We start from the raw sequence: 22,951 nt of genomic DNA, 5'->3' as shown, positions 1-22,951 counted from the left end.
GGTGGGGAGTGAGTTTTGCACTGGATGCTAGGAGGCTGGTTCTGGCTCTGCCAACAGAATGGACATAGGCGACAACCCTTCTCTGGCCTCCTTTCCTGTCACTACTCAACAGGAATTGGCTTTCCTTCTGTCATCTCTCACTGCCTCCTCCCTCCCCAGCCCACTCTGTCTCCTGCCATCCCTTCCTCACTTGGTCACTCCTTAGACCCACTTCTCCCATTCTCAGTGATCTAGACGGGGCGGCAGCCTTCTCTATGGCCCTGCTACTTACCACTCAAACGCTGTCCTTTTCCTGCTGAAAGAATCCCACCTTCAATGCTGTTCTGACTGGGTCACCCCCCAATCCCATCAGATCCTTGTTTGTGATGGTTCCTAGTCAGTTGAAAACTGAATAATTCTCAGAACTGAACTTTGGGGTCTGCCACCAGCATTTCAGCTTTAGACTCCCTTGGTATCTCCCAATAGTTCTCTAGCTTTAAGCAGACTGACCCAAAAAGCCTTTTTGGGTTCTGATTCTAGGACAGCCAGATACTGGTGGTCTTTGATTTTACTTTGGGCCCAGTCTCCTTATCTGTAAGCACAGGGATGCTTGATTAGATGGTAAAAAATAACATCTCATTTATTACTTCACTGCTCAAACATTTATACTCATCCTTTAGGTCTCCACCCGAATTTCGATCCTCCCCAGCCTGCATTAGATCCCCTCTTAGACTCTCTCTTCCAGCACCTGCCACAGTTCATAGTTGTATATCCCTGGGATGCTCAGTGTCATCCCCTTTCCCATTAGCAAGGACTGTCCACTTTGTCCACTGTGTAGTCCCAAGGCCTAGTCTTGCCTGGGATTCTGACAAATATTGGTGGAATGATTAATAATGTAGGCCCCCTTGGGAGGCAGGGGGAGCCCTCATGGGCCACACCATCTAGGAACTCAGTCACTAAAGGAAGAGGAAGCCTGTCTAACAATAGCACTCAGCAGAAGGCTGGGTGAAGTGCCCTAGGCAAGTGGATCTCCAGGGAAAAGGAAGAAATCCAGGAAAGCTTCCTGACAGGGGCAGTATCTGGGCTCGCATGGTACACTAAGCACAAAGCACATGCAGACTAGCCTGAAAGTGCACAGCCACCTACTCAGAACTCTGGTGCCTTTCTCAAGTGGGTCCAAGAGGACCCTAAGACCCTGGGAGAAAGAACTCCCAGGATATTAGGGCTGGGAAAACTGTTTGCTCCAAACACATTTTACCTATAAGGAAACTGAGGCCCAGAGCAGAGCATGGACCAGTTCCTAAAGAAGCCCAGACCTAGGCCTCCCAAGGTCTTGTGGTAACTAGGTACCATGTGGGCAACCATTTCATGCTAGGAGCCGCAGTGACCAATGGAATCGCAGAGTGTGGTTTTTCTAAGGCCTGGTGCTCCTCCTCCTTTCCCAAAGAGGTATCTACTTTTCATTTTCTTGAAAGGCAGTTCAGGGGGCAGGGTGCTCTGCTAGGCCGGAAGCATTGTTAGGCATACAGAATGCTGATTTGGCAGTCACCTTGGGGTGGGGGGTGCAGGCTCCCTGCTGGAAAGGGCCACAGATCTTTCAGAGGGAGGCCTGTTTGTGACTCGTAGGCCCTCTTGACCTAAAACAGAGAGCTGCTTTCTGAGGGAGAGCAAAATAAGCAATAATCTTGGCTTCATTTATCATCCAGGTGCCTCCACAGGAGAGGAGGAACACAAAAGCCTTTTTTGTTTGTTTGTTTTGTTTTTGGAATTTGCAGTTGTCTATTTTGTTAAGTCTTCCCACTAGGCTAGAATCCTGAGCTCCTGGAGAGTCAGGCCTGGGTCTTGCCCCTGAAATCCCCAGCAAGCCTAAGACAGGGTACATTGTACAGTACAATGTTTGTTGAATAAACCATCCTTCCCATGTGGATGACTCGTTAGCTTGTCAAGACTTTGCAGAACCACAAAATGTATCCAGAAACCCAGAAAAGAAGAATTCAGAGACAAAAGCACAAAGGAATCAAATAGGAAAAATATCCAGCAGACATGATCAATAAAAGTTGGGTTCTTTCAAAATACTTCTAAAATACACAAATCTTTGGCAAGTTTTGATCAAGAAAAGAAAAGCATCAATAAGCAACGCTAGAAAAGAAAAAAGGCATGAAGTGACGATGGAGAGATTTAAAAGAGCAGGAGAAAACCACACACAACTTTACAGCAATAATTTAAAAATCGAGGTAGGTAAAACAGGTGATCTATTATGAAATTACCAAAGCCCTTCACAACTGTTATCTCCATAAATCCTAACAAGAGCCCCATGCCTCGAACAGGCAGTGTTCCCACTATGCTTTCTAGAAGAAAGGAAGAGAGATTCAGAAGTGCACACCCAGCACAGCCCCTGACAAGCTAGCCCTCTGTCTCAAAGGTCATGGCCATGGAGCCCGAGCACATCTAGACATGGAACCAAACCACTCTTGCACTTCTAGCCATCGCTTTAAGTCCGCTGGTTGGACAGCCAGTCTTATTTCTTTTTCCACTTGAAATGTCATAAGGGGTTTCACTTTATTTTTACTTCAAAAGCAGCACCATAAAAATCCTTGATGATTAGAGCTCCAGCTGTCTTAAGTTGTTTGTCAAGGGATCGGTTACTCAAATCTCCTATGGAGGGAAACAATTTCAGGCGAGAAGCCACAGGAGCTGAGAAACACAAATGTCTCATCTCTGAAAACTTTCAGACTCCCTCCTGTTCACCGCCTGGGCTGCCCCCTGCTCCCTCTCCCCTAACCCCACCATCTGCTCTCCAGAGAGCAGATCAAATTTTCGGGCTACGGTACTCTGGCGCCAAGGACTCAGCCCCTCCATGCGTCCCCCTGCCCCCTACTAACTCAGAAATCCAACACCAGGACCCAAATGGACTGCAGCCACATAAAAACACAAAGTAAAGTTTATAAAGCTTTATTAAACATTTCAAACAGCTGTGCAACGAACACACCAGAAAGAAAAGCTCTAGAACAGCAGTCCAAACATTTCACAAGTGTGGCCTTGCAGTCTCACAGTCCCATTCCCTAGATGGACTGCCTCCAGTTCTCTTCTCTGCCTGGCCCACCTCCCTCTCCCCTCAGGCAAAAGAGAGATGGATGGTTCAGACTGGAAGGACAACCATGCTGATCCCCAGTGGGCAGGGCCAGGAGAAAGTCTCGTTTGCCAACACTGTTACTGAAGCGCAGAAAAAGAAGCAAGTGACAGTCACAAAGTCTTCCTGTGTATTCTTCATAATGCACAGTCTATATGCGCAGGAACGGAGAAGCTCCTGGCGGGAGGACGATGACCACTGCTCCCCTCTGTCTTGTCTGAACCACCTCGGAATCCAGTGTGCTGGTCACTCTGCAATCCTCATGCTAAATAAAAACTGTAGCGGCACCTACTATATATAGCTAGCTACTGCTAAACCTCAAAATCAGAATACACTTGATAAAGCTTCTTTAAAAGGAATATACACACATATATTTGTACATACATACACACATACACATACACACAGGGCACATCAAAAAATATCTAAACACCTATCAAGGGCCTAATGGCTGTTATGAAACACCCAAGTACTCTCCCATTCACTCAGCTGGGGACTGCTAGATCTACGTGAACACACCATACTTCAATCCCGCAGAGCATGCACGGGAGACACAATGAGGCCCCCTTCCTTGGGACAGTTAAGAAAGACAGGAGGAAGGGCAAAGGAAGTGGGGCTGGGCCAGCAAGCAGGAGCCCAGACAGAAGGTGAAAGAGCAACATCTATCTGTTGCTTCCTTTCTTAAAAATGAAGGAGAGAAAATATTGGGAGATTTGTGAACAACAGTCAAGACATTTTTCTGTCTAGCCTGCTGAACAAGAAAACAGGCATGAAAAAGCGAGGCTCTTGGGCGTCAGCAATCTCTTCAAATTCGAGATAAGTGCAAAAATGAGCCCTGTCTTAGACAGGCGCTCCCCCCAAAAGGAAAGGGGTAGAAGAGAAGGAAAACCGGGAGAGGGACAAGGAGTCACTAATATTCTGGGAAGGAAGGAGACCCTGACAAGGAGGGGTCACAGAGGTGACAATGAGACTGGCATTTTATCTGCCTAGGTTACTCTGGGGCAGTTGACGAGGATGGGTGCAGACTCCTCACCATAATGAGGCGAGGGGGGTGGCCATCCTACAAGCCAGGACCAAGATGGAGACAGAACACACACAACCACAAGACCACCCATGACTACAGGACTCTACAATAAAAGCACCGGTCAGTGCCATTATTCACATTATAAGGATAAAACATCACAGGCCAAAAAGGCGCCATCAGGAATGTGGCACCCGCGAGGCTGCGGGATTTGAAACTCCAATGCTTTATGACCTATGTCAATGCCTCCCCTCCCGTCTTCTGCTTCCTTGGAAAGCTAACAGAGTGGGCTGTTAGGTGCCCACAACACCAGGGTCATGCGCCGATTCTGGAAGCGGGGAATCAGAGCAGTGGTACAGGAAACAGTTTCCCCAGCAGCTATAGCAGATGAGGAACAGGGCTGCCAGGAAAACCAAGGCACAAATTGTGCAAGGCTTCCGCTCCAGGAGGAAGCTGAGCAGGTAGAAGCCCATGAACATGGAGTGGCTAAACCACAGGGCGGGGTTGAGGGGCTTGGGGATGAGGAGGACAGGCAGCAGCCACTGGAGGCAATACATGATCTCTGCTGGGCAGGGCCTTCGCCAAGGCTGCCAAGCACCGCTGCAGGAACCGACCTAATGCGAGCCAGCGGGCGCAGGCGGCTGCCCTCCGCTTTCTTCAACCCTCACTCTGCAGGAGCTGAGCCGCTGTGCTCTCTGGCTGTCAGCCCGGGATCACCAAGGCAGCAGGGATCCTGAAGAGAAAAGTCAACACAACAAACACACAAAGGACAGACAGACAGACAGACAAAAAAAAAAAAAAAACAGGAACAGAATGTATACTTATTTGGGAAAAAAAAAAAAAAAACAGGAACAGAATGTATACTTATTTGGGAAGATGGATCATGGTTAACAATAGTAAATGTGAATGCCCTTTCCTCCCTGCCCACCCATGGAAGTTCCACTCCTCTCCAAGTCACCAGTTCAGGAAGCCTCCTGGGATGTCTCCCCTGGGCTTCTACTGGGGGCTCGGGGAGAGGGCTCTCTGGCACGGTCTGTACAGTGGACTGGCTTTGCCTGGGCTCTGCCCAGCAGAGATCATGTATCGCCTCCTGGGGCTGCGGCCCGTCCTCACGGGGCCCAGACCTCACAATACCGCCCTGTGGTTGCCACAGAACGGCCATGGGCTCTGTGCTGTGCCCCCATGTGGTAAGGACAGGGTTCTGTATCTATTATCTCTCGCGGCAGTAGGTGCTCAGGCAACGAGTGGCGAGTTGAAGCAGTTAGCGGCGCACTGCGGGCCCCCAGTACAGGCAAAGGATCTCTAGGAAGCTGCAAGCGGCGGCAGCACCACCAAATACTTTGTTTTAAGATGGCACCCTAGGCCGAGCTTGCTTTTTTTTCAAGTAATCCGGCGTCATTTTGCCAAAACCAGCCAACTTCTTCGAAAGTCAATGCAGAGAAAAATCACTATGCCACTTCATCCAAACTGAACTCGCTTGGATCATTACACTTCCATCTGTGCTGGCACTGTATAGAACCTGACCTCCATGAGCTTTTAATCAAAATTAATTTTCTATCCACATAAGGGTAAATGCCAGTTGGCTCCTGTGTCAGGCAGCTTGCTAGAGAGAGGTGCGTGGCGGGCCACTGGTATGCCGAGGGCCGCGCTCAGAAACGGCGTTTGGGTCTTCCTGCCTGGAAAACCCGCGATCGCGATCCGCCAGGGATCCGTAAGACCGGCGCTCCGAAACGGACCCGCCTCGCCTGGAAACAGCGCTTGCGGTAGCCACGATCCTCCCGCAGCGGGAGCGAAACCCCGCTCCTCGCTCCAGCCGCTCAGCGCAAGGGGCAGGTACAAAGCACCCCACTGGCCAGGGCAGACCTGCCAGGCCTGGGGGAGGGGAGCAGAAGACAGAGGTTGAAACAACCTGTTCCGCCGAAAACTATCCCCGACGCATTCCGACTACTTCTAAAAAAGCTCATTCCTCCCGCGCACAGAAAGTGCGCGGATCCTTCCCGCATCCCTTCCAGAGTAGATACTCGGAGATGACAGCTTTTGCGCCTAGAGCGCAGTGTCCTGGCTCAGCTCCCCACAGTAGCCACCTCGCCTGCAGATCGTGATCTCCTCCCACCGCAAGAAGCGGGATGCCAAGAATCAGAGAAGCGTTTCGCGCTCAGGGACTCTAATGAAGCAGAGAGGACCTGGGCTTAAAACTCACACGTTGAATATTAGGAACAGTGATGAGCACGGGCCCGTGATGCCAAGCCTCCTGAAAGGGGCACCGTTTTTTCTCTACATGGCAGACAATCCCTCCCTAACTTCAGTTTTCCACCCATGCCTAAAGTGGGGTATAGGGCAGCAGCGGAGATTAGGCTCAAACGTGCAGGCCAGGGCTCAGAGAGAAGGGCGCAGCATCGAGAGGTTTGCATCCCCTACCCTAGCCCTACGCTCTACCCAGAGTAACGGTACCCTTTCATTTTACACGAAAATTCAAAAGCGAGCACGGTGGAATCTTCTGGAAGGGGGCTAAGATGGAACTCAGGAGGCGGGGGTCGGTGCGGAAAGAGCAGATGGATTATTTTTTTCCTCTCCTGGCGAATGAGGATCGCCCCCAGTCACCCCTCCTCACGAAGCCCCCGCCAAGCGCGCATGCGCACTTAGGTGGCGGGCGGCTACTTAAGGCGCGGCCGCCGCAGCTGCGGCAGTGCGCCCTACAGCGGACTCCGAGAGGCGAGCAGACCTCGGCGAACCCTCGCTCTCGACCACCCACCCAGCACTCTTCGGAACCATGGCGGCAGTGGCGGCAGCCTCGGCTGAGCTGCTCATCATCGGATGGTACATCTTCCGCGTGCTGCTGCAGGTAAGTGTGCTGGGGTTCCGGGTGGGAGATGGTTCCCAGCGCGTGTCCCCTGAACCCGCAAGCCCGCGTCGCGATTGCCGCCTCCTATTCCGATTGCCGCGATCCCTGCCCGCCCAAGTGCCGCCGCCGGCACCGCGCGTCCCCAGTCCATTCCCTGCGCCGTCCTCTTAGCGCAGAACTGTGCGCCCGCGCCCGGCTGGGAACAAAGACTCGGGGCGCGGCGGGCGACCGCTGCGGACGATCAACCGAGGCTTTTAGCGACCTACGCGGTAAGAAAAACCCGCTACACCCAGACTCGACCCTGGGAGGGAGGCGGGGCGCTTCTGTTTCGAGACTTTACAGCTCGTAGAGCAAAAATTTTCTGCCTTAAAAAATTGCGCATTGCGGGGAAATTTTCTTAAAAAATATACATATATATATATATATATATAAAATGCTTGCGGGGGTGGGGCAAAAAATAAGTTCGAAAAAGGCACTTCTCAGAAAAAAATAAAAATCACTTCTCAAACCCCACAACGAATTAGAGGAAAAATTAATAAAAAGAAAAATGCGCATTGCAGGAAAATAAATCAGACAAAAGCACTTGGTAGAAAAACGCATTAAATAAAAAGCGCATTGCAGGAAAAAATTAGACAAAGGACCTAAAAAAATGAATTGGAGAAAAACACTTTGAAGAAAACAATTAGAGGAAAAAGCCCTTCACAGGAAAAATGGAAGGGGAAAAAAGCGCTTCCAAAAAAGGAAAAATCGCTTTATGGTAAAGCAAAATCAAATAGAAGCAAAAGCGCTTTGTGTAAAAAGAAATCAGAAGAAAGCGCTTTGCCCATAAAATCATTTACCCTAAAAGCTCCCTTTGCAGGAAAAATTCCCTGCTAAAGGAATCCTTTGCCAAAGGAATCGCATATTTCCTTCAAGGTGTTCCTGGAATGCTGCATTTACTGGGTAGGATTCGCTTTTCGAAATCCTCCAGGGACACAGCCCATTGCGAGAAGTGAGGTATACCTAAGTTGTGGGTCCAATCAGCTTGCCACCATGCAGCGCTCAGCACAGTTGGAAAAGCTCCAGCTGCCCTGACTCGTGGACAAGCTGTGCTCGCGCCCGCCTCTCCAGCCCACGCTGGACAGGCGGGCGGGGCAGGGGGCGGGGCAGGGGCGGGCACAGCAGCTCGCAGACACGCTGCGGGTGCTCTTTACTAAGGGCGGGTCCTGGGTTTCTCACACAGGTGTTCAGGTACTCCCTGCAGAAGCTGGCGTACACCGTGTCGCGGACCGGGCGGCACGTGTTGGGGGAGCGCAGGCAGCGAGCCCCCAACTGAGGTCCCAGCTCCCACCCCTGGGCGGCCGCATCATCAGATGCTCCTGTGTATCTCAGCTAGCATGGGAGCCAGTGCCGCACAGGAATGGGGGGTCCCCTGTGTTCCCTTGCCAGAGGAGCACTTGGCGAGGTCAGTGAGGGGCCGGTAGGCCTCCGGAGAAGCAGTACCGACAATGACGACAATACCAGATCCCTTCCCAACCCCTTTGCCTCATCCCACTGCGGGGCATGGTGGGGGAGGAGGGGGAATGGGGGAGCAAATCCCTGAGATCCGCGCATAGGCACCACATTCTGATCTGGACCAAGTCGGGACAGCACCATCCCAGCCCGGCAGCCACGGCCATGCCAGCAGGCCGCACCACAGAGATCCAAACACCACACCAGCCAGCAGAATGGACATTCCGACATCGCCAGCCAAAGCCCTGAATCTCGGTGCAGCAGAGAACACCAACGGCGTGCCTGTGTGGCGGGACTGGAGGGCGTGGGTGAGGGGGGAGGAGGGGTAAGAAATGGAGTGGGGCCCTCTCACTGTCCCTTGCCTACAGCACATGCATTCCAACCTTGCTGCCTATGCTCCCTCAATCCTCCTATCCCCCTCATTGCTTCCCAAGCCCACCCCACCCCAAAGAGATGTGTCACTTGATTCGGACCTATCCAACCAGTAAATGAATCCCATCTTTACTAAAACTAAAACGCCTTCTCCGAGCCCCCGGCCCCTCACTGATCTTGCTTTCCTTGGTCTCACGCAGTTGTGGTCAATATTGTGGTAATCGCTAATTGTAATAATTGTTTAGGTGTGCTTTAGTTGTGTCTCCCCAGCTAGACTGTAAGCTCCTGGAGGACAGGGACCGCCTCTGGAAAAAATAAAAAAAAGTACCTCCCCCATCTCGCACAGTGTCCCAGGACCCTGCGGGGTGGTGGAGGCGCACCAAAAAGTTGTCTCTTGTGGCTTCTTTTGTGGCATCAACACACACTTCTACGACTGGGCTGATGTGCCCATTGTGGAGTAGGCACACTACTTGGGGGAGGGAGGAAATGGGGGGGGAATTGGAATAAAGTGGGCTCCTAACACACCCAGCCCCATCTCAATGCTGTCCTGAGATAAAGGACCATTTCCCCCTCCCCAAAAAGAAAAGCTGACAACTTCACTTGTCCCGGAATAAGGGATTACTTCCCCTTCCCCAAATGGGTGGGTGCCTTCACTTGTGGTCCTGGGATAGGGGACACGGCAGATAATCATGGGAAAGATGGGAGGAGAGGTAAAATGGTGGGAATAGCCCTCAAAATGGAGGACTAGGGACCCCAGGGGGTGATTTCAGAGCACAAAGCCTTACTCCAGGTCTCCATCCAAGAGCCCCAAGGAAATGAGTAATGGGCAGGGTGGACACTGGCCTCGACAATGGGCATGGGATAAGAGGTGTGGTGTGGCACCTCCTCCATCCACCTTAACACTCCAGGGCCCACATCAAGCCACTCCAAGGGCAACCTGCCTGGCCCCACCCTGCCCCGTAAACCTCTCTCCCATTACTGGGTCCTTGCTTTTCTCAGCACTAGCCTCCTTATTCTTACGGACGCTTACCAGGTCCCTGGCCCTGGGCTCTCCCCTGCCATCACGTCAGGGCGGGTGGTGGGCTGGCTGCTCGGCTTCAGACTTCTCTTCCCTCTCCCACTCCTCAGTGAGGTGGGGCTCTTCTTACATGGGGTCAGCTGACTCTCACCAAATGGCCCTGCCGCCTGTTCAGCCTTGTCTCTGGCTTTATGTGTCCCTGTCACTACGCACCTGTTCCTGGATCAACACCAAGGGAGGCAGTTGGAGGGCCATAAATCTCTCTTCCTGCCATTTCCTCAAATCCCTTAGTCACAGTTGTCACAAACACTTCTGGAGCATGAAGTACCTTGCCCCCTTGAGCCCGATCATATTTCCCTCCCTTAAGCCTCTTAAGTGTCTCAGCCCAGTCACCAGCACCTGAAGGCACCTACAACTTCGTTCAGCATCAGAGAATTATGGGGGTACGGGTGCAGATCTTGGTTCTGGTCTTGGTTTTGCCATCAATAAACTTAAGGAACCCAGACAGGTCACCCTCCACCCCTCACCTTCAGTTCCCCTCGGTAAGAGGGCCTCTAGAATCCCAGGGAACCCCAACATACTAGAAACACTCTGTTGTCCAAGTGGCAACCAGGACTCATCAGGACTTGGATAGGATGTGCAATCTGAGACTCCATCTTCCTTAGGCTGTGTGGCTACAGCTGCTACCATAGCCTGAAGGTGAGGCAGGTCTCCTTTTGCCCCAGACTGACTCATCAGCAGGCAATGCCCACAATCCCTCCCTTCTGAAGCCCATATCTTGGCAGGCCTCAAGACTGGGAGTTTCTGTGGTTTTTCCACACTAAACCCACAGAACCGTGAACATATTTCAACATGTGTTCTCAATGAAGGCTGACCCTCCCCTCAGAGCCTTCGAAGGGTGTGCCCATGGCCCCACTGCCTCAGATGCTCTAACATCAGCCCAAGTGACAAGGTAGCTGAGTTTAAGGAGGCAGCCGAAGCAGCATGGAAAGTCTGAGTGCTCTGGACACGGTATTTCCCGTGTGCCCACCCCTTAGAAGGCAGCAGGCTGCGGGTAGTCTCAGAGCTTTTCGGATGATCTTGGCAAAGCCCTTTTCCTCCATCCATCCATCAGGGCTGAGTGTGGCATGGTGAGATGACAGAAATCCAGGCAAGGTCTGCCCTGGTGGCCTGCACTTGCACGGCTGGGCTTGAATGCGCAATGTCCACTTCCCACTTTCATCCTCTACCCCCAAACCCTCATGTTCTGGTAACAAACTTAACCCACCAGAGATGACAAAAGGCATGCATTCACTTTCCATCCTGTGCAATGGTCCAAACATATCTTGTTTATAAAGTTTTTCCACAAGCTATACCATTAAAACATTTTATTCTCAAAGAGAGCAATGGGAAGTGTTGAAAATGACTAGTGTTTTATTGCAAAGCCCTTAGTCACAGCACTAAATGTCCCCTTTCCCTAAACCACCACTGCTCTCACAAGACTTTGCCTCCACAAGGCCAAGGACAGAGCAAATGATTTGTGAGGGGCGTGGAATGGTCTTGTGGGATCCAGCAATAGGTGAGAACCTTGGGACTAATCCCTGAGAAGGATGTTAATTTCTTGGCCTAGAATTGAAGTTAAGTTGAGGGGTGGCAGTGGGGTGTTAGGTACCACAACCTTCAGAGGGGTGGGGTGCTATGTGACACTGTTACCTCTATCTGTGGAGTATCTGAATTTGACTGAGGGAAGGGATGTCTGTTCTTGGGGCGGGGTAGAGGCAGGTTTCATGAGCTTCAGCTGTAGGGCCAGCAACAGCTTATTACAGGAGGGTTGGATGGGGGAGGTTTGCTGTGAGCCATTCACTATTTTAAAACACGTTGTATCTCCTCAGGAGCCAACACCCCAAAGGGAGATTCTGAATTTGCAGTTAGCTTTTTCCCCAGAGATTTAAACATGTGCACTCATGCACACACACAAAACAGTAGTCTAACAACAGTCTCTTTTTCCCTGGTGACCTCTGACTTCCTCTATATGCCCCAGAGAAATGTTGTCACCATCTTCTCTGGGAATGATCTCATTTATCCTCCCTTCCCTCCTTTTCCCTCCCACAGGGCCCAAACCCCAGCAGGATCCAGATTCCTGAGCACTCCCAAAGCAGGAAGTCAGAGAGGCAGGCAACACATGGTCCTTGGTATATCACCCAGTGACAGGCTTGAAATGGAATGCATGTGTTTCAAAGATAGGAGAGCAACAAGAAAAAACAGCCTAACCCAGATTCCTCTTTCAAACAACATATTACAGATAAAAGTTAAACTGTTTTTGGCAGGAACTCTAACAAGACCAATTTCAGATATGGATTTGATCTGGTCATTGGAAACCAACCAGGATTTCAGTGACGGCATCTTTTAATAGATTTGCTCAACGTTAATTAGTCTCTGATTTAAAACAAACAAGCAAACAAGATCTAACATTTGACATTGGCACTTAAGCTGGAACTTTTTTTTTCTGCCGGCTTTGGTGTTGCCGTCCAGAAGGCTGACGGGATGGTTGGACCACGTCAGGCAGGGCAGAGAAGCCGTCCCAACACACCAGTTCCCTGAAGGGGATAAAAGACGATCCGAACCTATAAACAGAAAGGCCGTTTCTTTCCTATGACAGACCCCAGTCTCCCAACATTTAGCGTTGAAAAGGGACACGGAGGCCTGGAAGGAAACTAAGGAAGATTTGGAAAAGGCAGGAAAAAGCTACTGTCCCCCGTCCCCCATCCCCCATTCTTCCTTTCCAAGCCATTAGTGTGCCAGGCATTCCGTTCCTTCAGCTGCCCTTGAGGGCCACTTCCCACACATATTGGAGGAAAGGGAACGGGTGTCCCGACTTCAGGTAAACTTAGAGGGAGTAAGAAGCGCCCGCGACTGGAAGCAGAGCGTCAACCTATCACCCCAGACACGGAAGCGGGGACCCGGGGCGGGAGACCCTTTTCTACTCTTTTCCCCACGCCTTCTGATTTAAAAAATGCAACTGAAGTGGTGGCAACAACGACAGGCCTCCCACAAGGTGGGTCCCCTGCCATGGGATCCGGGGCCGAAGAGGCGGGGGTCGCGCTCCCTAGCCCCGCATCCCCCGGCTCTGCCTGCCTTATTCTGGGAGGGCGCTGACCTTGGAGGCCGGAGCGAGAACCTAGGAGTCCAGTGCCCCCCCCTTGGGCTGGGAAGATACCCCTAAGGCCCAGGCTAGGGCCAAGCAAGGCAATCACTTGACGGCGGACAGGGGTGCTCCCCCTCCCCCCTCCTGGTGTGTGCGGAAGGAAAATCCCAGCGTGGGGACCCGGCGACGCCTAAGGTGACCCAGAAGGGACAACATGGCGGCGCGGCCGCACTGAGGGCCTCTCATCCCGCCCCCAGCAGGCTGATGCCACGGTACCTGCGAGCCCTGCCATGGCGCCGCTGCCACTGTAGCCGTCGCTGCCGCAGCCTGCCTCCACCTCTGCTTGCCACGGACGCCGCAGGAAGCCGGGGAGACGCCCCCTTCGTCTTCTAGTTGAGCCGGCTGAGGACCCCTTCGGGGATCGGGCTGCCTACAGCAACGCCTGATCACTCAGCCCAAAGTGGGAGGGTCACCCTTGCTCTATAGCCCCTTAATATCCGCCACAGAAGACCCTCTGAGGACTTTCTGTGTACTTTTACAAATGTCTGGGAGCACTAAGGTCTTCAAACCCCAATAATTTCTAATCAGGCGCAGCTGGGCAGCCCCGAATCACGGGCCCATGGACCCCCTCATGCATATGCAGCAGATTGTGATCTTTGCTCACTGGGAGTCGAGCGGGCGTAGTTTAGTCCCGCGTCGGTGAGTCCCGGATCAAGATGTGTCCCGTGGGTGGCCCGTGAACGCAGGGAAAACCTTCCCGTGGCTCGAAGTCCACTCCCTCCCTGGCCCTCTCATGAAGGGGCCAAGGCTAGGAGCGAAAGATCGGGGCTCTGAACTTGGGACCTGCCTTGGGTCAGAATCCTGACCCCTCCCCTTGCCCTGTACCTTAGGCGAGCAAGTCCACCCTACTCTCAGCTTCCTGACGTCTGATGAAATGCCGACCTCTGAGTTGTTATGGGCACTGAATGAGTCAGCGTGTTCATTCATTAGCTAATTAAGCACATTCCTTGGGCGCTTACTATGTGCAAGCGCAGTGCTAAAGGCAAGGGAGTAGAATGGGTGACCTGAAGGCGCTGCCAGTCTAATAATCACTAATAATTTTAATTAAATCAGTACATAGTCATGCATCATGGGAAGGGCTGCGAGGGACAGTAAAGAGTGTTATGAGAAATTAATGATGTCCCAATGTGGGGTGGGAAGTGAAGGTGGAGCCTCCCTGGGAAGATGGCATTTAGGCTAAGAAACCAAGGACGATTAGGAGTTGTGCCGGGCAAAAGTGAGGAGGGAAAATGTTCTAGGCAGAAAGAACAACTTGTCCCAGATGTGGAGGTGGGAAGGAGCAGAGTGAGGGTGAGAGGTGAGCAAGGAATAGGGCAGGTAGCCCTACATAATAGATTTGCCTTTTCTCTTAAGAATCAAGGGAAGCCATTTTCATCAGGGCAATGGTATCAAATTTGGGTTTCTTAAAAGGCCACCCTGGCTGCATGGCTTGGAAGGTACTTGGCAGTGGGTGTGGGGAGACTAGTTAGGAGGCTTTTACAGCTGTCCAGGCATAAAGTCATGGTGACTCACACAGGGTGGTGGCCTGGGGAGGTGGAGAAGGAAAGGACATAAGATTGGACTTGGGCAAGTGCTGATGGGCAATAACACCTAGCTGGGATTTAGCTTTGAGGTGAAAGGGCCTTGACCGAGGTGATGAGAAAGCCCGAAGGAGGAACAAACTGAGAGGGAAGATCAAAAGTTTGGCTTTGAGAAGTTAAGTTTGACATGCTTGGGCAACATGTAGGCAGACAGGGCGAATAGACAGTTTTACATGAGCTGAGCTCCCCAGCTCAGAAGGGAGGCTGGGGCTGGAGATAGAAATGTGGGTGCCATCAGCACACAGCTCATGGCACCGGATGAGAACCCAAGGGAGGGATGGTAGAAGAGTGGGCAGAGGAGGAAGAGCCAGGCAAGGAGACTGAGAAGCAGTGGCCAGTGGGGTAGACTGCTCAGCAGGGATGATGCTGTGGAGAAGAGCACCACTGGGTTTGGGAATGAGGACGGTTTGTGGACTCTATGCTGCAAGTTAAAAAACAAACAAACAAAAAAACCCAAAACCCCTAAATCAATTGGCTTAAAAAATAAGTAGCTTGCCACTCAGTGGCAGATGAATGGTGTGGCTTGGCCATGTCGTCAAGGACCCGTATTAGTTTCATCTCTCTGCTGTCTTTTTGTTTCATGCTCATGGCCACAACATGGCCACCCAGTTCCTGGGGTCACATCCAAGTCAAGGAGATGTCCATTCCTCCTCTAGCGGAGACTCAAACAGGCCTGGGGATGTGGCCTCTCACCATCCTGCTGCTTACGGACTAGGGGATCAACACATCCATGCTAGGGACACCTGGTATCTAACACTGGAGGGAAAGAGGAGTCTTGTAGTGGAAGCTCTTGTTTAGAAAAAGAGAGGGAGCTAAGTGCTGGCAAGGATGTGGAACAACTCAAAATTTTTGCATGCTGCTGACAGCACAGGAACTCGGTATAACCACTTTGGGAAACTGGCAGTATCTTCTAAATCTAAACATTCACCTGTGCTACTTTTTTAAGACATAAAGAATTTATTTAAGAAAATAGCAATTTATAAATTGGGAAGTACCAAATCCAGTACACCTGTGCTGTGACCTAGAATTTACCCTCCTAGGAATTTACCCAAGAGAGATGAGTGCCTGTGTCTACATCAAGACTTGTGCAAGAATGTTCATAGCAGATTTATTCAAAGCTCAAACTTGAAATAGCTCAATGTCCATCAACAGGAGAATGGATAAACAAATTGTGGCGTGTTCATCCAATGGAATACCGTGTGGCATGTAGTAATATAAAAGAACTATGGATACATGTAGCACTATGAATTAATCTCACGTATGGTATGTGGACTAAAAGAAGCCAGACATGAAAACAGTACATGCTGTGCGATTCCATTCATATGAAGTTTAAGGGCAGGCAAAGCTACTCTATAGTGATAGAAATCAAAATAGTAATTACCTGGGTCAGGTTGGGAGTAGAGAAAGGAGAAAGAGGGACTTTTCTGAGGTGCAGGAAAAGGACTGGACCTTAATCTGGCTGGTGATTACATGAGTAGAAATTCATCAAGCCATGCCTTAAGACTAGGGGGCTTTATGTACTTTATCTATGTTATACCTCAAGAAATATAAAAGAAAGGAAGGGTTCCTATCATCCCATGGCATGTGACGTATGCTGCCAAGCAAGGATCGGAAGTCCATTTTGGGGGCCGGGGGGTATCATCTTCCAGTAATTTCATGCCGGGTCTGGGCATTGACAAGACCTCAGTGGCCAACCCTTTTCCCCTTGGGGCTCCAGAAGGCTGGAGAAGGTGAGGCCAGGGCTTCTCACTCACATGGAGCCGGCTGCTGCCCCGCTGGTGCTTCTCTCTGCCCACAAGACTGCTCTGCCCTCCGAGCTCAGTTCTAGGTGGTAGAAACAACCCTGACACTGGCTCTGACTTGAGGGACCTGGAAGGTCTTTCTAGCTTAAACGTTTGCTGAGCAGACCTCAACTTCCTGCCAAGGCCTCCCCAACTTGCCCCTACCCACCAGACACCCAGAGTCACCCATGACTCCTGCTCTCTCCTGCTCCACAGTCCCCCAATCTTGCTCATTTCTCCTGAATCCCTCTTAGGCCTCTTCTGTCTCCACCGGCAAAGTTCAATCCGGAGGCAGTAACTGTCAAATGAATGGTGACTGAATGACTGAAAGGCCAGGCCAAGCTTTCTCATTTGTCCCCTAAGCCTCTGATTTAGCTGGTAACCAAATGGAATTCATTTGGAATTGGATGGCAAATTTGGGGCTAAATGATAGAGTATCAGGAAATGGTTATGTTATGAATAGAACGATGTTTTGTGAAATCACAATACCTACTTTCCTATACCATCACTTTGTTTGACAATTACTTTTTTTGGAAAATCAGCATTATTTCCTTACCAAGACTTAGATTCAGGAAATTCAACCTGTAATGAACCAGTAGTTAGTTATTAAAACACCAAAGAAGCTATGTGATATCAAAAGTTTTAAAATGTAATAAGAAACATTGTTACCAACATGATCAAAGAAAGAAGTAAGCTCTGGAATAACACAGACTGTAGCCAGAGTGCTGGGGTTTATTCTACATTTACTATCTGTGTGTCCTTGAGCAAGTTAATAAACCTCTCTGTGCCTCAGTTTCCCATCTGTAAAGCAGGGAAAACATTAGACTCTACCTCACATGGTTGTTTGTGGGGATTCAATGAGTTCATTTTTTTTGTTCTGTTTTTTGAGACAGAATCTTGCTCTACAGTCAGGCTAGAGTGCAGTGGCACAATCGTAGCTCGCTGCAGCCTCAAACTCCTGGGCACCAGTGATCCTCTTGCCTCAGCCTCCTGAGTAGCTGGGACTACAGCACTGTGCCACCGCACCCAGCTAATTTTTAAATTTTTTCTAGGGACAGGGTGTGCTGTGTTGCACAGGCTGGACTCAAAGTCCTGGCCTCAAGCAATCCTCCTGCTTTGGCCTCCCAAAGTGCTGGGATTACAGGTGTGACCCAGCGTGCCCAGCCAATGAGTTCATATTGTAAAATGCTTAGAATAGCACCTGTCACATAGCACTCATAGTTACTTGTTATTACAAATGGGTAATAAAAGTATCCAAGGGACTGGGAGTGCTGTGGGACTCCTGGTGGGGAAGGCGCCTCCCAACCATGCCCCATAAAGCTCCAGGACAACTGGGTTCAAATCTCTGACCTGCTTTCATGACCTTGGGAGTTTTCCTAAGTCTAAGGCCCTTTTGTTCCAGACTTCTTGGGGCTTCTTCATTTGGGAAAGCAAATGTTATTTTAGCCAAGTCTGTGGCGCCACCTAGTGGTAATATGGGGAACTTATTATTCTTAATAATCTTTCATCAATTTACTAATGATACAAATAATGATATATTAAGCTCTTACTATGTGCCAGACAGTGTTACATGAACTGTCTTAGCTAATTTTAATGTAATCCTATGAAATATAGGCTGTTATCATCCTTATTTTATGGTAGAGGAACCAAAAATTCAGAAAGATGGAGTCAGTTGCCTCAGGCTACACAGCTTATAGCAGACAGATTTGAACCCAGGCTACAAGGACCTGAAGTCTGACTTTTTAATTCTTTTATGCCAGGTTTCTGGATGAGTCCTGGGAAAGCATGATAAATCATATTCCTGCCCCGATACAGAACATAACTCTAGTCTGTAGCTATTTTAGGGGGAATAAATGAGCCTCAGACTCCCGTGCTGGGATAATCTGTAAAGTACCTCCCTGTCTCCACTGGAGAGTTTGGAATGGAGGGAGAAACGTCTTTCCCAGAAGATTATGAGATCCTGCTAAGGACTAGCTGTGAGGCCTAAATTCCAGAGTCCCAACTGTCGTTCCTTTATTCATCCATCCCTACAGCAAACATTCGTTGAGCACCTATCATAAGCCAGGCACTGTGCTAGGCTCTAGAGATACAGCAGTAAGCAAGACAGAAAGGGTCCACGACTTCACTGAGCTCTGTGGGGACTACAGACTAGCAGGGACATGGATCCCGACGCCAGACCCAGGAGGCCAGAATGGCTCCAAGTCTTGGAGTGCTGGATGGCCCAACCTTCAGCCAAGGCTCAGAGTAGGAAGCTGGAGCTTCCACCCCCCTCAACTCTGAATCAGTCCCCACTGCATTGAGCCAGCAGAGCTCAGCAGCCTGAATTCAAGGACACCTCTGGGGTCCTTCAGAACATTTCGGTCCTGTCTCCAACACGCATGCACTGTGTGACCTTGGACAAGTCACGTTACCTCTTGGAGTATCAGGTTCCTCAGCTACTAGGTCTGATCATGATACTTCTACTTCCCTCCTGGGATGGTTGTGACGCTTCTCTGCTTTTATGCAGATGTAGCAATTGACGCAGGGCACTGCACACAGTAAACACTCAGGAAGCAGTAGCTGCCCTTGCATCCTCTGGGATTCCACGCAGTCCCTGGGTCCTACAAGAAAGAGTGCTAATCCCACACATTTTGTCAACCATAAGACAAACGCTGAAAACCTTTTTTGTGGTCTCATGATCAGGTTATAAACTCAACCGCAGAACTCACTGAAAGTATTTTGAACACAATGAAGAGACACTTAAATGATTGAATTAAAAGGTCTTTTAAAGTATTTTCCCAAGCTGAAAAGCAGCTGTGACTGGCTAAGAACCTTTCTCCCATCATTTTCTGGACATTGACAAATAACCTGACACACTCTGTGGAAGCACAGATTCTCCAAATTGCTTCTGATGGCTTCCAGAAACAAAAATTTGTTGTACAAAAGTCATGGCATCATTTTAATAAGGAATTAGTTTTCAGCATCCACCCCTATCAGAGAAGGGGGTTAATATCACTCTTCTAGACTCTAGACTCATATGTCCAACTGCCTACTGGATACCTTTGCTTGGATGTCAAATCCAACATATCCAAAACAGAAATCCTGATCCCTGCCTCTTACCCCCGCCTCCAAATCTGCTCCACCTGAAAGTCCTTCCCCTGTCAGTTGATGGCAATGCTATCCTTCCATTTTCTCTGGCGAAACACCTTAGAGTCATCCCTGACTCCTCTTTCTCTACATCTGGTCAATCTCTGTGACTCTACCTTTGAAATATCTTCAGAATCCAGCTACTTCTCGTTGTTTCTACCACTAATATCCTGGTCCAAGGTACCATCCTCTCTCACCTGGGTTATTGCAAACACCTCCTTACTGGCCTCCTTGTTTCTAGCCTTGCTCTGCCGTGGTCAAGACCCAGCAGCTAGAGTAATCTTGTTAAACATAAGTTAGATCATGTCAATACTGTCCTCAAAATCCTCAATGTCCCTCTGCTTCTTCCGAGTTAAATCCTAAGTCCTATAAAACTCTCCAGGAGCTGGCTCCCTGCTACCCCCGACTTCGTCGCTACACCACTCCAGCCTCACTGTTGTTCCTTGAAGATTTCAGACATGCTCCCCCTTTACGAATTTGCACTGGCTGTTCCCCCTGCTGGAATGCTCTTCCATCAGATATTTGCATGACTCCCTCCCTCACACCTTGTAAGTCTTTGCTCAAGTATGACCTATTGAACACGGCTGACCTGGACCCTTCTATTTGAAACTGTGACCTACCCCCACGCTCAGATTCCTCCCACCCTGCTCTGTATTTTTTCCCTGCAGCACTTACGGCCTGGTAATACATATGCAATTAATTTAATTAGTTTAGTGTGTTTATTGTTTACTGTCTGTCTTCTCCTCTACAACGTAAGTTCCGTGGGGGCTGGGATATTTGCCTGTTGCATTCACTGATGTAACCATTTTTTCTAGCAGAGTGCCTGGGGAAATAGTATAGGTGCTCAGTAAATATTTATTGAATGAATCGAGGACTTTCTGAGTGGATATACATGTGAGGAGAGGTTCTCATTGCTGGATTTTTTTTAAAATCTAAAAACTAGAATTATTTTATTACTTTCTTGCTTAGGACTTCATCTTCATCCAAAACTAAGCAGCATTGAGGTGACAGGCATGTTTGGATTGATCATAAATGTTCCTTTGTCCTTACTGAAAAGCTTATGCTCTAATATGCTATACTCTTAAATTTACAAAGTAAGTTGTATAAAAATAAATGAATAAATCCATATATACCAGCAGCAAAAAATTGGGAATAAAATTTTAGAAATTCCATTACACTAGCATCAAAAAAATAAAATATTAGAAATGAATCTAACAAAAGATGTCCAAGACCTGTACACTAAAAACATTGCTGAAAGAAATTAGAGAAGACCTAAATAAATGGAGAGATAGACCATGTTTATAGACTGCATAACCAACATTAAGAAATTATTTCTCACCAAATTGACCTATAAATTAAATACAATCTCCAGCAAAATTCCAAAAGGTTTTTGTAGAAGTTGATACAATAATTCTAAAATTTATACAGAAATGGAAAGGACCTAAAATAACCAAAGAAATTTTTACAAAAACAAAGTAGGCCAGGCGCAGCAGCTCATGTCTATAATCCCAGCACGTTGGGAGGCCAGAGTAGGAGGATCGCTTGAGGCCAGGAGTTCATGGCCTCAGTGAGCTATGATTAGGCTACTGAACTCCAGCCTGGGCTGCACTCCAGCCTGGGTGACAGAGCAAACTGTTTCTAAAAAAACAACAAAACAAAAAAAACAAAGTTGAAGGATTTACTCTACTTGATTTCAAGACCTACTGTAAAGCTACAGTAACCAAGATAGTTTGGTATTGGCGAAAACTAAAGAGTATAGATCAGTGCAAGAGATGCGCCCCCTTTTTGGGGGGGCAGCATTAGGGTTTCCATTGCATGGATGAATTGTGTTATTTTTAAAAATCAACTTGTTGAGGTATATTTTACATAAAATAAATGAACCCACTTTAAGAATACAGTTGGATGATTTTATTTTTTGAACTTTATTGAGGTATAATTGAATTAGAATAACATTCACATAATCAAATTGTTCAATTTTTGGTATACGTATATGTCTGTGAAACCATCACTACAACAAAGATAATAAAATTTTCCACCAACACTTAAAAGTTCCCCCATGTCCCTTTGTAAATCCATTCTTGCCTTTGGCCCTGTCTCCAGGCAATCACTGATATGCGTTATGGAATTTTACAAAAATGAAATTGTATTGAGATGATGATGATGATGATTATTATTATTTTAGTTTGCATTGATTGAACCAGGCTTGCAGTCCCAGGATAAAACTCACTTGATCATAATGCATTATCCTTTTTATATTTTGTAGATTTGATTTTCTTATGGATTTTGCATCTATGTTCATAAAGGGTATTGTATTCTTACTTTTTTTAAATGTCCTTGGCTTTATATCCAGGTGATATGGATCTTATAGAATAAGTTGGGATGTGCTCCCTTCTCTTAGGTTTTCTGGAAGAGTTTGTGTCAACTTGGTATTACTTCTTTTTTTTAATTTCAAAATGTTACAGGGATACAAATGGTTTGGTTACATAAATTGCCTTTGCACTGTCCAAGTCAGACTTACAAGTGTGCCCATCCTCCAGACAGCGTGCACTGCACCTGTTAGGTATGAATCTACCCAACTCCTCTTCCTCCTTCCCCGCTGCCCGACACCCGATGAGTGTTACTTCCATATGTGCACGTAAGTTTTGATCAATTAGTGCCAATTTAATGGTGAATACATATGGTGTTTGTTTTTCCAGTCTTATGATATTTCATTTCAAAGAATGGGCTCCAGCTCCATCCAGGATAATACAAGAGGTAGTTCACCATTTTTTTTTTTTTATGGCTGAGTAGCACTCCAGGGTATACATATACCACATTTTATTAATCCACTTGTGTATTGATGGGCACTTGGGTTCTTTCCACATCTTTGCAATTGTGAATTGTGCTGCTATGAACATTAGAGTGCAGATGTCTTTTTTATAGAATGCCTTTTTTTCCTTTGGGTAGATACCCAGTAGTGAGATTGCTGGATCCAATAATAGTTCTACTTTTAGTATCTCCATACTACTTTCCATAGAGGTTACACTAGTTTTCAGTCCTACCAGCAGTGTATGAGTGTTCCTATCTCTCTGCATCCATGACAATATTTGTTGTTTGGGGACTTTTTAATAAAAGCTGTTTTCACTGGAGTTAAGTGATATCTCATTGTGGTTTTGATTTGCATTTCCCTGATGATTAGAGATGTTGAGCATTTTTTCATGTTTCTTGGACATTAGTCTATCTTATTTTGAAAAGTTTCTGTTCATATCTGTTGCCCATTTTTAATAGGGTTGTTTGATTTTTTCTTGCTGATTTTCTTGAATTCTGTATAGATTCTAGCTATCAGCCCTTTAGCGGATGTATAGCATAAAAATATTTTCTCCCATTCTGTATGTTTTCTGTTCACTCTAGTGATAGTTTCTTTGGCTGTGTGGAGCTTTTTAATTTG

General features: G+C 48.3%; 2 protein-coding genes across 3 annotated transcripts; one reads left to right on the top strand and one right to left on the bottom strand.

Annotated features, from left to right (window-relative positions):
- Nucleotides 1-2,915: 2,915 nt before the first annotated feature.
- Nucleotides 2,916-13,389, bottom strand: BLCAP (bladder cancer associated protein). The gene is made up of 2 exons (XM_012658953.1): nt 13,254-13,389; nt 2,916-4,863 (listed from the first exon to the last, which is right to left on the bottom strand). Exon 2 carries the CDS (start codon nt 4,685-4,687, stop codon nt 4,424-4,426), a length of 264 nt encoding a protein of 87 aa, XP_012514407.1. The 5' UTR covers nt 4,688-4,863; nt 13,254-13,389; the 3' UTR covers nt 2,916-4,423.
- NNAT (neuronatin) lies at nt 6,771-9,221 on the top strand. 2 transcript variants are annotated; one of them, XM_012658954.1, is made up of 3 exons: nt 6,771-6,972; nt 7,888-7,968; nt 8,195-9,221. In XM_012658954.1, the coding sequence occupies exons 1-3, from the start codon at nt 6,901-6,903 to the stop codon at nt 8,285-8,287; spliced, it is 246 nt and encodes an 81-aa protein (XP_012514408.1). In that variant the 5' UTR covers nt 6,771-6,900; the 3' UTR covers nt 8,288-9,221. The 2 variants fall into 2 exon arrangements, with proteins under 2 accessions (XP_012514408.1, XP_012514409.1); XM_012658955.1 differs by lacking the exon at nt 7,888-7,968.
- Nucleotides 13,390-22,951: the final 9,562 nt, after the last annotated feature.

Source organism: Propithecus coquereli, unplaced genomic scaffold (genome assembly GCF_000956105.1).
Source record: "Propithecus coquereli isolate 6110/MARCELLA unplaced genomic scaffold, Pcoq_1.0 Scaffold590, whole genome shotgun sequence".
NCBI classification, from domain to species: Eukaryota; Metazoa; Chordata; class Mammalia; order Primates; family Indriidae; genus Propithecus; species Propithecus coquereli.
This window is presented reverse-complemented; position numbering and strand designations above follow the sequence as displayed.

Coding starts and splice junctions, on each gene's coding strand:
- BLCAP (XM_012658953.1), bottom strand. CDS start 4,687: ATGTATTGCCTCCAGTGGCTGCTGCCTGTCCTCCTCATCCCCAAGCCC.
- NNAT (XM_012658954.1), top strand. CDS start 6,901: ATGGCGGCAGTGGCGGCAGCCTCGGCTGAGCTGCTCATCATCGGATGG. Junction 6,973..7,887: donor TCTTCCGCGTGCTGCTGCAG/GTAAGTGTGCTG, acceptor ATTTCCTTCAAG/GTGTTCCTGGAATGCTGCAT. Junction 7,969..8,194: donor AGCCCATTGCGAGAAGTGAG/GTATACCTAAGT, acceptor TTTCTCACACAG/GTGTTCAGGTACTCCCTGCA.